Genomic DNA, 13679 nt, shown 5'->3' with positions numbered 1-13679 from the left:
TACATATAAATGATTTTTTAGTTTTATTTACAAAAATAAACAATATAACGGGTTGTATGTGGATTATTTATATTGTGATAACTAATAAGAGATTTTACCTCGAAGTAATTGACTTCTATCTGTTAAGAGCTATCATTTCAGAATTACATTAAAATAAGAACTACATAAACGTTTTCTTGAGACTTGAGGTGAGGAACTTCTATCTGTTAAATTCTTTTTTGTTTTTAAATTTAATTTATAATTTATTGAGTTTATAGAAAACTTAAAACTTAATTTAATTTTTTCTTATTTTAATGTAAGTCTGAAATGATAATTATTTTTAAACTATAGTATCAAAATATATAGGTCATACAAATTAATAATTTTTTGCCATCTGAGAAATTAATATTTTATTTATCAGTCTCATAAATTAAACATTTTTGTTCACTTATGATTTCACCGTAACCACAATACAATGGGCCAATCTCTGCTGGTCCATATGAAGCCCATAATAACCAAATATTACTTTTGAGCGTCGTTTCAAAATTAAGATAAGATGTTCTGATAAACCTCTCTCATGTTTCAGAGACACAAAACCATCTTCACGCAAAAACCTCTCACTCTGCGTTTCTAATGGCGACTGTTCTCACCACAGCCATTGATGTCTGCTTCAATCCCCAAAATTCAGAGACAAAGAAACACAATTTATTCTTAAAGCCTTCTCTTTTAAGACAATCTCGTACTAGAAAGCTCAACATTTCTTGCAGTTCCTTGAAACAACCTAAAACCCTAGAAGAAGAACCAATCACCACAACCACAGCCACAACAAAAACTCCATCTCTCTCTGAGCAACTCAAGCCTCTCTCTGCCACAACACTCAGACAAGAGCAAACCCATATCTTGGCTAAACCGAAGTCTGTATGGGTCAATCCAACAAGACCCAAAAGGTCAGTTCTTTCACTTCAGAGACAAAAGCGTTCTGCTTACTCTTACAATCCTCAAATCAAGGACCTTAGGGCTTTTGCTCAGAAGCTCAACAGTTCCAATTTCACTGAAAAGTCTGAGTTTTTATCTCTTCTCGATGAGATTCCTCATCCACCCAATAGAGATAACGCATTGCTTGTGCTGAACAGCTTGAGAGAATGGCAAAAGACTCATGTTTTCTTTAATTGGGTCAAATCCAAGAATCTGTTTCCTATGGAAACAATATTTTACAATGTTACTATGAAGTCTCTGAGATTTGGGAGACAGTTTCAGCTTATTGAGGAGCTGGCACTTGAAATGGTGAATGATGGTCTTGAGCTTGATAACATCACTTATTCCACTATCATCACTTGTGCGAAAAGGTGCAATCTTTACAACAAAGCTATTGAGTGGTTTGAGAGAATGTATAAAACTGGTCTGATGCCTGATGAGGTCACTTACTCTGCAGTTCTTGATGTTTATTCCAAGTTAGGAAAAGTTGAGGAGGTTCTTAGTTTGTATGAAAGAGCTGTTGCTACGGGTTGGAAACCTGATGCTATAGCGTTCTCTGTGTTGGGGAAAATGTTTGGTGAAGCAGGGGATTATGATGGGATTAGGTATGTTTTGCAAGAGATGAAATCTATGGATGTGAAGCCTAATGTGGTTGTGTATAATACTTTGTTGGAAGCTATGGGAAGAGCAGGGAAGCCAGGTTTGGCTAGGAGTTTGTTTAATGAGATGCTTGAGGAAGGTTTAACTCCAAATGAGAAAACTTTGACAGCTCTTGTGAAGATTTATGGGAAAGCGAGGTNCGCTCAGAAGCTCAACAGTTCCAATTTCACTGAAAAGTCTGAGTTTTTATCTCTTCTCGATGAGATTCCTCATCCACCCAATAGAGATAACGCATTGCTTGTGCTGAACAGCTTGAGAGAATGGCAAAAGACTCATGTTTTCTTTAATTGGGTCAAATCCAAGAATCTGTTTCCTATGGAAACAATATTTTACAATGTTACTATGAAGTCTCTGAGATTTGGGAGACAGTTTCAGCTTATTGAGGAGCTGGCACTTGAAATGGTGAATGATGGTCTTGAGCTTGATAACATCACTTATTCCACTATCATCACTTGTGCGAAAAGGTGCAATCTTTACAACAAAGCTATTGAGTGGTTTGAGAGAATGTATAAAACTGGTCTGATGCCTGATGAGGTCACTTACTCTGCAGTTCTTGATGTTTATTCCAAGTTAGGAAAAGTTGAGGAGGTTCTTAGTTTGTATGAAAGAGCTGTTGCTACGGGTTGGAAACCTGATGCTATAGCGTTCTCTGTGTTGGGGAAAATGTTTGGTGAAGCAGGGGATTATGATGGGATTAGGTATGTTTTGCAAGAGATGAAATCTATGGATGTGAAGCCTAATGTGGTTGTGTATAATACTTTGTTGGAAGCTATGGGAAGAGCAGGGAAGCCAGGTTTGGCTAGGAGTTTGTTTAATGAGATGCTTGAGGAAGGTTTAACTCCAAATGAGAAAACTTTGACAGCTCTTGTGAAGATTTATGGGAAAGCGAGGTGGGCGAAAGATGCACTTCAGTTGTGGGAGGAAATGAAGGTGAAGAACTGGCCTATGGATTTCATTTTGTACAACACTTTGTTGAATATGTGTGCTGATATTGGATTGGAGGAAGAAGCTGAGACGCTGTTTAATGATATGAAGGAGTCTGCGCAATGTATACCTGATAATTTTAGTTACACAGCCATGCTGAATATATATGGGAGTGGTGGAAAAGCTGAAAAGGCGATGCAATTGTTTGAAGAGATGTTAGAAGCTGGTGTTCCGGTTAATGTGATGGGTTGCACTTGTTTAGTTCAATGCTTAGGGAAAGCAAAAAGGATTGATGATTTGGTCTATGTGTTTGATCTCTCGATTAAAAGAGGAGTTAAGCCTGATGATAGGCTTTGTGGGTGTCTTCTTTCGGTTATGGCCCTGTGTGAGAGTAGTGAAGATGCTGAAAAGGTTATGGCTTGTTTGGAGAAAGCAAATCAGAAGCTGGTGACATTTGTGAATCTGATTGTAGATGAGAAAACCGAATTTGAGACCGTTAAAGAAGAGTTCAAGTTAGTGATCAATGCAACCCAAGTAGAGGCAAGAAGGCCATTCTGCAACTGCTTGATAGATATATGCAGAGGCAAGAAGCGGCACGAGAGAGCTCATGAGCTTCTCTATTTAGGAACGCTTTTCGGCTTATACCCTGGATTACATAACAAGACCATGAAAGAATGGAGCTTAGATGTGAGGTCACTATCAGTTGGTGCGGCTGAGACTGCTCTCGAAGAGTGGATGAGAACACTTGCCAGCATCATTAGACGTCAAGAAGATCTTCCAGATTTGTTCTTTGCACAAACTGGGACAGGAACCCACAGATTCTCGCAGGGATTAGCAAACTCTTTCGCCTTGCATTTGCAACAGCTCTCTGCACCTTTCAGACAGAGCGATAGGGCGGGTATTTTTGTGGCTACAAAGGAGGATTTGGTGTCATGGCTGGAATCAAAGTTTCCACCTTTAGTTGCTTCTCAAGTATGAAACATCATCATCTGTTTTCCTAAACTAAAGAGCAACATTATGTTTCCAAAAGTTGTTTATAATTGTAATAGTATATTGAATCTTTTGATAAAGTTTCNGCCTGATGCTATAGCGTTCTCTGTGTTGGGGAAAATGTTTGGTGAAGCAGGGGATTATGATGGGATTAGGTATGTTTTGCAAGAGATGAAATCTATGGATGTGAAGCCTAATGTGGTTGTGTATAATACTTTGTTGGAAGCTATGGGAAGAGCAGGGAAACCAGGTTTGGCTAGGAGTTTGTTTAATGAGATGCTTGAGGAGGGTTTAACTCCAAATGAGAAAACTTTGACAGCTCTTGTGAAGATTTATGGGAAAGCGAGGTGGGCGAAAGATGCACTTCAGTTGTGGGAGGAAATGAAGGTGAAGAACTGGCCTATGGATTTCATTTTGTACAACACTTTGTTGAATATGTGTGCTGATATTGGATTGGAGGAAGAAGCTGAGACGCTGTTTAATGATATGAAGGAGTCTGCGCAATGTATACCTGATAATTTTAGTTACACAGCCATGCTGAATATATATGGGAGTGGTGGAAAAGCTGAAAAGGCGATGCAATTGTTTGAAGAGATGTTAGAAGCTGGTGTTCCGGTTAATGTGATGGGTTGCACTTGTTTAGTTCAATGCTTAGGGAAAGCAAAAAGGATTGATGATTTGGTCTATGTGTTTGATCTCTCGATTAAAAGAGGAGTTAAGCCTGATGATAGGCTTTGTGGGTGTCTTCTTTCGGTTATGGCCCTGTGTGAGAGTAGTGAAGATGCTGAAAAGGTTATGGCTTGTTTGGAGAAAGCAAATCAGAAGCTGGTGACATTTGTGAATCTGATTGTAGATGAGAAAACCGAATTTGAGACCGTTAAAGAAGAGTTCAAGTTAGTGATCAATGCAACCCAAGTAGAGGCAAGAAGGCCATTCTGCAACTGCTTGATAGATATATGCAGAGGCAAGAAGCGGCACGAGAGAGCTCATGAGCTTCTCTATTTAGGAACGCTTTTCGGCTTATACCCTGGATTACATAACAAGACCATGAAAGAATGGAGCTTAGATGTGAGGTCACTATCAGTTGGTGCGGCTGAGACTGCTCTCGAAGAGTGGATGAGAACACTTGCCAGCATCATTAGACGTCAAGAAGATCTTCCAGATTTGTTCTTTGCACAAACTGGGACAGGAACCCACAGATTCTCGCAGGGATTAGCAAACTCTTTCGCCTTGCATTTGCAACAGCTCTCTGCACCTTTCAGACAGAGCGATAGGGCGGGTATTTTTGTGGCTACAAAGGAGGATTTGGTGTCATGGCTGGAATCAAAGTTTCCACCTTTAGTTGCTTCTCAAGTATGAAACATCATCATCTGTTTTCCTAAACTAAAGAGCAACATTATGTTTCCAAAAGTTGTTTATAATTGTAATAGTATATTGAATCTTTTGATAAAGTTTCAATCTTTTTGTATTACCACAAGGAAGAAGATATCAAATTAGTTATTTGCAGTCTTATTTTCTCTGTCTCTAAAAGAGTTAATTTTTGATAGAGATTCATGCAAAAAAACAAGCTCTCATTTCACAAAAGTAACCAACACATTCAATATCTTTCTCAGCTCTCTTACACGCATACACACCTTTCAGATACTGTCTACAAAGACCCATAAATATTTGGGACTTCCTCTTATAGCTTAGCAGCGCCAGCTATTCTGTCGCTTTGCATCATATGCTGCGCCATCGTTGAGCATATCTTGAGCATCTGTTTCCATTCCGAGCTTCGAGAGCGCTAAAGCCTGCAAGTAAAACGCTGTTGGCCATTCAGGTATGCACACCTGAGCCTGCATTGCATCTCTCAGTGCAAGCTCCTGTTGGTCTGTCATTAAGTAGGAGAATGCTCGTCTAGCGAAAACTGTTGCAGAAGGAACTGGCATCATCCCCACCAACTATAAACCATAAATAAACGAGTTAGAAATCCTTGTCGAACCCAAAGAATTACAGATTTGTTGCTTTTTTCCTTACCTTTGAGTAATATTCAATTGAGTTCTTGAAATCCTTGTCTCGGAAAGCAATGTCTCCGAACTTTTTTGTATTGAGCATCTCTTGCACTTGTTGTGTCCATTCTTGAAATGAAAGCTCATTTTCCGCACCTTCCTCGTCTCTGTAACCGGTTTTAAGCAATATGTCGTGAAATGTCGCAAGGTCCATCTTTGCACAGGCCTTTCCAAGAGGAGAAAGCATAGTTGGTAATATTACGATGTTCTTTGGTAAGCCCATTAAGGCATGAGAAGCAACCTAAGCAACAAAACCAAAACCAGGATAATTAACTTGGATATGAAGTTCATATTGTCGATTTCAGGTAGGGATTATATCAAACCTCTTCTTGCTTTTGTAGTGGTGCCACTGCAGAGAGAAGAAATTTGGTATCTGGTCGATCCTTTGCCTCCGACTGAAGGCATTTTGAAGCAAGCTCAACTAATTTAGTCGCATCTTCATTTGCATATTGCCCTTCAAGAGATGAATCCATAAGAAGCAACGCATTTTTACCTCTTATGATATCAAGAGCCTGACATCAAACATCACCACCAGTTTAAGATATGAAAGACACTCAAAAAATACTATGGCGACATGACACAAAACTGACATAAAGTGAAGGTAACTAGAAGCTCATACATGGCTAGGTGGAATGTGTTTGCCGCTTAAAAGATCTAACAGTATAGTTCCATAACTGAATATCACACTTTCAGGAATGACTCTACCTGCCAAAAAACAAAGACAGAGACCTTTAATCTTCAATAATGAATTGGTTCATCTTCAAGTTCTCGAGATCAAGAATGTTACCTGTCCGTAAAAACTCAGGTGGAGTATAAGCTAAGTTGGTACTGTAGCTTTTTCCATCTCTACTGTTCTTCATTAGACCAAAAGTAGATAGACGAGGATCACCTTCCTCGTCGAAGAGGATTCTGTATGCATTTAGGTCATGATAGATTTTTCGGTTCTCGATGTTGCAGTAATCAAGTGCTTGTGCAATATAGTCTGCAATTCGAACACGCATATCCCATGGAAGTGGCTGCTTTTCCCCTGAAAACATACACAACAAAGAAGAGAGTAAATCATTTAAATCACAGTATAAACCAAACTAATAACGAGAGAAGGATAAGACAATTACAGTGAAAGAGATGCTTTGAGAGAGTATCATTTGGCATATACTCTGCTACCAACAATCTCTCATCTCCCTCAGCACAGCAACCAATCAGACTGACTATTCTCTTGTTTTTAAGCTTCCCAACACCTGTTGCTTCCACCTGATTTTCACAAGTCAATCACGGTCAACACCAGGACAAAGCTCCCATGTTTGTTATCAACATTCAAAATACACAGTCAAGACATTAGTCAGATCCTAAAAGTAGCCTTAACCCCGAAACTGTTGACTTCTCTGCATTTTAGCAAATCAAACTCGGGGAAGCTTATTCTTTGATCAAAAAGCCTATGTCTTTTCATTTCCTGCAACTAAAAACTACACGTAACACACAATTCCTTTAGCTAGTCATAGCTTTGCCTAAGAAGTGATCAGACAGTCCAAGAGATTCAACTAGGATTCTAAAATCCGAGTCAATAAATCAATGAACAAAGTGCTAAACAACAAACCATGCATTGTTCTTCTCAGATATTTCTTACCACAAACTGTTGAGCATCAGGCCAAGATTGCCTAGAGAATCGCTTGATGGCTACAAGATGATTCCCTTCGAGCTTCCCTCTGTAAACCACATTAGGAGCTTTCTCTCCACCTTCAGAGACAATGCAGCTAGGGCTAAACCCATTGGTTGCTTTTCTCAACTCATTCAGATCAAATTCTTTGAAATTTTGGATTTCCTGATCCACTTGGTCCCCATTTACTGTAACCACACAACAACAAAAACACATACATAGCCCAAAAAGGCAAATCAATCTAAACAAGAGTTTAATTCCAAAAAGGCTGAAACTTTACAACTTTTTTCTGCTTTTAGTCTAAAAAACCCTAACCCCACAAATTAAACCAAGCCCAAAACAAGAACAGACAAAAAAAAAATCTGCAGATTTACTCATTGAGCAAACAAAAAATGTGAGTACTTGGAATCTAAGAGACAATTATTTACCTGATTCTGGTTTGTTTGGAGCAGATGGATCATCAGAAGAAGGTAGATTAGCAGTTTTGGAATGTAAACAACCCATTTTATCTCACATCAAAAGCTTGAAAACAACTTGTTTTCTACAAAGATTATAAATTTTGGATAAGAAAACAGGAATTGAAAGATAAATGATTAGGAGAGCTAATTTGGTCTGTCTTGTGTTCTTGGATTGAGGTAATAAAACAATGGTGGGATTTGATTTGGGGTTTGGATTTGTGCTTTGTAAGGAGCTGAGGAGGCAGTAGTAGAATATAAAATTTAATAAAAATTTGAAAACTTAAAGACAAAAAGAAGTAGCTAGAGAGAGAGAGAGAGAGAGAAAGATCTGAAAATATAGCTTCAAAAAAGCTGCACAGTTGAAAAAATAGAGGTAACAAGAGAAAAAAAAAATAGAGTCATGTGAAGCAAAGATCTCTTTACACTATTAGATTTTGCTTGCATATGCTTTTTTCTTTTTCCTCGGAACTATACACTAAAATTTTATATTTGGGTTTCAGTTTTTATACCATTTGATAAAACATGCAATTCTTTTATAAAACAAATAGTAAAAAATCTGAATAAAACTTATCAGTTCACCACTATGTTAAAATAATATGGCATAAATTTATATTAATTTTATTTATATGGTTTACTACTTTATTTTACCTCAAAGGCCCTTGTTACTAACCTACTTGACTGTACAATTTTTCTCTATTGACTATTGCTATCTTAATCCACGGTGGATTATCCACCAATCAATGTCAACAACACAATAACAGTAACAGTGAAAACTGAAAATAATTGCTGCAAACTCTCTTCTCTTTTCTTTCTCCGCCTAACTATGTAAATAAATTATCGTCAGTCGATTGAGCAATATTAATCTATGAGATAAACATGTCAAAGATGACTTGGTTTATGTCTTTTATTCTTGTTAAAACTTATTTGTTTTCTTGTTTGAAAATATTGAGTTTTTGCTTACTTACTTTTGCTTTTTAAAAATATTTTATTGGACAAAGAAAATAAGTCACATCACACATGACAAGTCTATCATGGGGCACGTGCCTCTACGTTCTTGGGTCCTGAATTTTACCGAAGATGGAAAGTAACTATTTCTCTTTGCAACAATTTTATTAATATAAATTTCACAAGTTTACTAGCCAAAATTAATCAGTATTTTTATTTTAGCGTAATACAACAATTTGATAATAAATTCCAAAATGAATAAGTACCGTTATTACGTGATTCTTTTCACACGAAAAAGTCTTCGGTATCTCTCTCTTCTTCACCGACAAAAACAAAACACAATTTTCTTAAATTCGAAATAAAATTACGATATTTTAAATAATATAACACACATATACTTAAATGATAGTAGTACTTGTCTCTGAATCTTTGAATAGTTTATCATACTAACGTGGACCATAAACATAAGAATCTTGGACCAAATCATACTCTAATCATATGGGAATTTCTTCAAAACCAAAAAAAAATAACGAACATAACGCAAACTATTTTAATTTGAATTTTGTATTTTATATTTCAAAAGAGACAGTTACACTTACACATTAGCATCCTAGGTGAAATAAGACAAAGTAATGTGCAAATCTGTGTGTATATTCAATAGAAGAAGAAGGTATTATTTACACAAACGTAGTTGCCTAACTAGGAGATAACTTTGTACCCACGTAAATATAGGAATAGAAGATTAACATATATCTTAGTCCTAATACTAGGGTTGACAAAAAAAAACATTAGCATCCAAAAGAAAATATTCTCTCATACCAAAAGAAAATAAATTGTAGATTTTATTTGAGTACCACATATGTATTTTCAACTTTGATCCCTTTATTTTTATGGAAATTCTGATCTCACCCAACTTTTCTTAGTTCTTTATTTTCATCTACATCTTTTCAGTATATGCCTATTTTTCTTTTTGGGGTCAAAGTATATGGTGATTCAATATCTGAATATCAGATAAATAGCTCCAAAAGCTCCAAAATCTTGACCTGCACATTCGCGAATTAAAATTGTAAATACATGTTCCAAACTGTATAAACTTCTAATGCTAGGGTTTAATCGGTATTTTACAATAGTTGCGGGTTAAAAGAAAAGTGAAAAAGTCTGGATCAAGGGTGCCAGTGAACCTATTTAATAACTTTGCGGTTAATTCACTAAACATCTAAAATGACGGGCAAAAAGTGCGAAAACTCGTTACCTTAGCTACTAAAAGACGGCAAGGTACTGTTTCTTCTGCCTCCGGCGACCCAATACTGTTTAACGGCGACGAGAATTTTCTCCGGCACAAGTGGACCGTCTTCGTGATCCATCAATTTAGTGTCCCATCTCATTCCCTTTGTGATTCTTCTTACATCGTTTAATACATCAACCTCGTCTCTGAATATAACTGTTCCTTCTGGTCGCAAAATCCGATCCATTTCGAGAAGTATGTCTTCAATTTTGCAACTGCATTGCCAATGTTCAATAATTAAGTTTAACATTCACATAAATTTCGTAGCTTTAGGACATAAAAAACATTAGGGGTTAATTTCTAACGATGTTAAGAACACAAATGTGTAATCTTTTTGGAACTTTAATGGTAACAACATCTTTATCTAACCTGTTCTGATACAAGCTGAAGACATTGTTTGCGTGAATGAGATCATATGTTCTTGGATAAGTTGAAAAGCCTTCACACCTGCAGATTTCAAAAGAAAAATACATTAGTTTTTTGGTATTTAATGATGTTGTTCTACAGAAGAACGAGTTTGTGAATTTACCAGTCATGGTAGATGCCAATAAGACCTCTTTCATATACAACACTTAAAGTGTTCTTTGCAATGGTTGGGACAACGTTCATCACCCAAGATTTAGGCGATTCAAGCGCAGCTGCAAATCCACCAAGTCCAGCATTCATATCCATCACATTACGGTATCTAGTGCTACCTATCAGTCTGTTGATTCTTTTGTAGGTACTCGTTCGTTTCTTCCACAGTTTGTTATCTTCATGGTATGATTCAGCATTCACACCCTCGATCAGACCTTTTGCTATACATGGAGGCACTGAGAAAAGCCTTTCAGGGAACTTCTTTAGCTTTCCTCCGGCGACTTCTTCTTTGTTTGATACTTTAGGGAATGGAGTCACACATACTTCCATCTCCTTGTACCAGACATCATCAGTGTCTTTTCCTTTGCAGGTTTTAACAGATGATGGCCTATCACATGATCTGTCATTTGTTTTCTTTCTCCAAATTGCAATGTCTCCCTTCTCATACTTCTTCTCCCAACATAAAGACTTTGCAATCTCCTCTATTTTCTTTTGCTCTGCATTGAGTTCTTTCTTAGACCGCTTCCACGTCTTGTAGTATGTCTTCCAGTTGATCGGTGGCCCGGATAAGACCCAATAACCTCCCGGTCTCAACACTCTGTCGACTTCCATTAAGTACATTCCCTCTGCACATTCAATCTAGTGAGTTTTGTGCCATTTCCACTATATACTTAGCTGAGGAGAGAGTATGGATTGAGCAAATGTATTACCATTAGAGGTCCATGGAATCAAACACCGAGAGCATTGAGCCATATCAAATGCTCTTGGTGGATATGGAAGACGAATTGATCCTAGTACACCAATGATCGCTGGAACGCCTCTCTCAAGTGCAAACTGTACTTGAGCTTCATGGTTATCCCGTGGTGCAAAGGACATAGTCAATACTTTCTTCTTAAGCATATATGCACCCCAGCTTGCAACCTAAGACGTAAAGAGCATAACAATAAGCTCTACAAAATGAATCAAAACATCACAGTGAGAGTTGGTACGTGAACCAACTTACCCCACATCCAGTGTCCAATGCGGTTCTAACAGTTCCATCTTTGATTGGTATTACGGTAGCTAGCTCTTCGATATAAGCATCAGCGCCTTGTGGAAACATAGTTCCTCCTCCAGGGAACTTAAACACATTCCCTTGAAACTTCACCCAATTTTGTCCAGCTTTGTCGACCGTCAAGCTCTTGAAAGGAACATTCGCATAGTGAACGTAATCACGGCTTTTAGGCCAAGGGAAAGGAGTCTTATACCCTTTAGGAGCTGGAACCAAACACCGCAGCTTCTCACTGACCGGTGGACAATGTCTCTCTCTGTAAATCATATTCTCCCTCGGGAACTTCATTGCCCGGTTTTGTTCTTGACAAGGCGTGTAATCCTTGTACTTAACATCACACGGCTTGAACACAACGGGTTTCGGATTAGCTCTCTCAGGAATCTTTACTGTTCTATGATGAGGCTCAAAATCAAGTTTGGTTACAATGTGTGTAACATTAGTACATTGTACTTGCTTTGCAACTTCCATTACTACACCACCTCCTTTACCAAAACCACTCCTTTGCCATGATCCAAGAAGATAGAAGAAACAACATAAACCAATCACAATGATGAGAGTAAACAAAGTTCTTGTCGAGTTATTCACTTGTGGACTGTTCTTAGAACCCATGACTTTGAAATTTCCTGAAACATTGGATCATAAAACTATAATAACAATTCCCTTAAGAGTAAATCAACAGCAATTGACATGATACAATACAAAAGGATTGAAAAGTTTTGATTTTTAAACAGGAAAAATCGTAACTTTAAGTAAAGCTAAAAAAAAAAAGGGGCGAGTTGGTGATGGTAGACCAAAAGAAAAAAAGATTGTAACTTTGGGCATTGCACTTGGAAACCCGGTTGAAATCGAAATTGAAATTGGAAGAACACAGAAGGGAATTTTGCAAGAAGAGATACTTCCAAGAGCTAAAAACTATATAGAAAGAGAGAAAAGTATTGACCTGTTCGATGTTACAGAGATCCTTTTGTTTGTTTCTCTCAAGATCACTGCTGCTTTTGCTATTTCAGTGATAAAGGCATAAAGCTGTCGACGAGTAAAACCTTTTGACATTGATGGAAGCAGAAAGACTCACAAAAACATAACGTCTCTAATTAATAAAGAAGGATGAATGTCCCAAAAATAAAAATAAAAATAATTAAAAAGAGGATTTTTTTCTTTTTCTTTTTAAAGATGAAACACATGTTAATAAATAATAAATTTCTTAAAACTTCATTCTCATCCAAAAATAAATAAAAATAAGGGAAAGATTGTTTTCTTAAACATTTTTTTATTCTTTTGAAAGATATTTGTATATTTGTATATTTTTTTATTCTTAAACATTTACTAATGCTCAAACCCAAAAGTCCAAATCAGAGCACATGCATCTATGCTATATCGGTATAATTAATTATTATTAATGGTAAGGTATGAACTACTAAAGATTGAAGAATTAGTAGGGTAATGCAAATTAAGGATCTAATAATTTATTAATAGTGGAGGAAAAAGTGGAATTTTGGGCACGAAGAAGTCTCTAGTGGAAGGAGACTGGAGACAATTGACACGCACTCTTTTAACTTGGCTGTCATACCCGACGACACTCACAAGTCACATGATTCTACTCTCTCTATTCGTCAACCAGGTAACTGTCAACTTAAACCGGAATTGTATCTTATCGTACCAATATATATATATATATATATATATATATTGTAAAGACTACAAATTCTAGTCACTTTCTCTTCTGATCCAAACAAGAGAGAGCCCATCAAGTAGTAGCTCTCAACAAATCTAAGTCAATATTTAAACAGGAATAAAAACAGCATGGAAAATCGACAATGCTTCAGTCCTTGGATCTTCTTCTAAAAATTGCGTGGAGAACCACAACAAGCTTCTATATATTGTTCTTTTGTAAAATGTATTAAGAACTTGTCTCTGTAACAAAAACAAAAAAAAACAGATAAAGATCAATCTTAAGACAAATGTCTACTGTTGACTCAATAGAAATGGTTTTCACTTTTCAGCTTCTTACCAGCGATTCTTCTGTTGTAGTATTCTTGCAAGCTTGTGTTTGTTGAGCCAATAACTTTTCTATCTTTCTTCTCCGTCTCTCGCCGTTTCTTCAGCTTGGATAAACTAAGTGAACCTTCAACTGAAT

The 13679-nt window shown here is 36.9% G+C and overlaps 4 protein-coding genes across 9 annotated transcripts in view; 1 reads left to right on the top strand and 3 right to left on the bottom strand.

Annotated features, from left to right (window-relative positions):
- On the top strand, positions 529-5040 carry LOC104771917 (pentatricopeptide repeat-containing protein At5g46580, chloroplastic). 4 transcript variants are annotated; one of them, XM_010497465.2, is made up of 2 exons: positions 529-1490; positions 3615-5040. In XM_010497465.2, the coding sequence occupies exons 1-2, from the start codon at positions 613-615 to the stop codon at positions 4885-4887; spliced, it is 2151 nt and encodes a 716-aa protein (XP_010495767.2). In that variant the 5' UTR covers positions 529-612; the 3' UTR covers positions 4888-5040. The 4 variants fall into 4 exon arrangements, with proteins under 4 accessions (XP_010495767.2, XP_019097919.1, XP_010494838.1 ...); XM_019242374.1 differs by lacking the exon at positions 3615-5040 and adding an exon at positions 1755-3597 and having other exon boundaries at positions 529-1001; XM_010496536.2 differs by lacking the exon at positions 3615-5040 and adding an exon at positions 2079-3597 and having other exon boundaries at positions 529-1325.
- LOC104771916 (probable serine/threonine-protein kinase At4g35230) lies at positions 5015-8081 on the bottom strand. Its single transcript, XM_010496533.2, has 8 exons — positions 7659-8081; positions 7201-7418; positions 6692-6827; positions 6364-6603; positions 6196-6281; positions 5900-6088; positions 5545-5817; positions 5015-5468 (listed from the first exon to the last, which is right to left on the bottom strand). The coding sequence occupies exons 1-8, from the start codon at positions 7732-7734 to the stop codon at positions 5217-5219; spliced, it is 1470 nt and encodes a 489-aa protein (XP_010494835.1). The 5' UTR covers positions 7735-8081; the 3' UTR covers positions 5015-5216.
- Positions 9431-12622, bottom strand: LOC104771915 (probable methyltransferase PMT14). 2 transcript variants are annotated; one of them, XM_019241701.1, is made up of 6 exons: positions 11498-12154; positions 11205-11415; positions 10448-11120; positions 10288-10365; positions 9886-10133; positions 9431-9676 (listed from the first exon to the last, which is right to left on the bottom strand). In XM_019241701.1, the coding sequence occupies exons 1-5, from the start codon at positions 12152-12154 to the stop codon at positions 9887-9889; spliced, it is 1866 nt and encodes a 621-aa protein (XP_019097246.1). In that variant the 3' UTR covers positions 9431-9676; position 9886. The 2 variants fall into 2 exon arrangements, with proteins under 2 accessions (XP_019097246.1, XP_019097245.1); XM_019241700.1 differs by lacking the exon at positions 9431-9676 and adding an exon at positions 12486-12622 and having other exon boundaries at positions 9887-10133; positions 11498-12168.
- LOC104771913 overlaps positions 13152-13679 on the bottom strand; it is a 3344-nt gene continuing 2816 nt past the window's right edge. The window contains exons 9-10 of one of the 2 annotated variants that reach the window (XM_019241727.1): positions 13554-13673; positions 13152-13456 (exon numbers count right to left, since the gene is read on the bottom strand). In XM_019241727.1, coding sequence (XP_019097272.1) covers positions 13443-13456; positions 13554-13673 — 134 coding nt within the window. In that variant the 3' untranslated portion in view covers positions 13152-13442. The remainder of the gene's footprint in view (positions 13457-13553; positions 13674-13679) is intronic. The other variant, XM_010496531.2, reaches the window with a different exon arrangement.

Source organism: Camelina sativa, chromosome 20, assembly GCF_000633955.1.
Source record: "Camelina sativa cultivar DH55 chromosome 20, Cs, whole genome shotgun sequence".
Lineage (NCBI taxonomy): Eukaryota > Viridiplantae > Streptophyta > Magnoliopsida > Brassicales > Brassicaceae > Camelina > Camelina sativa.
Note: the sequence above shows the minus strand (reverse complement) of the source record. Positions and strands in the feature narration are given on the sequence as shown.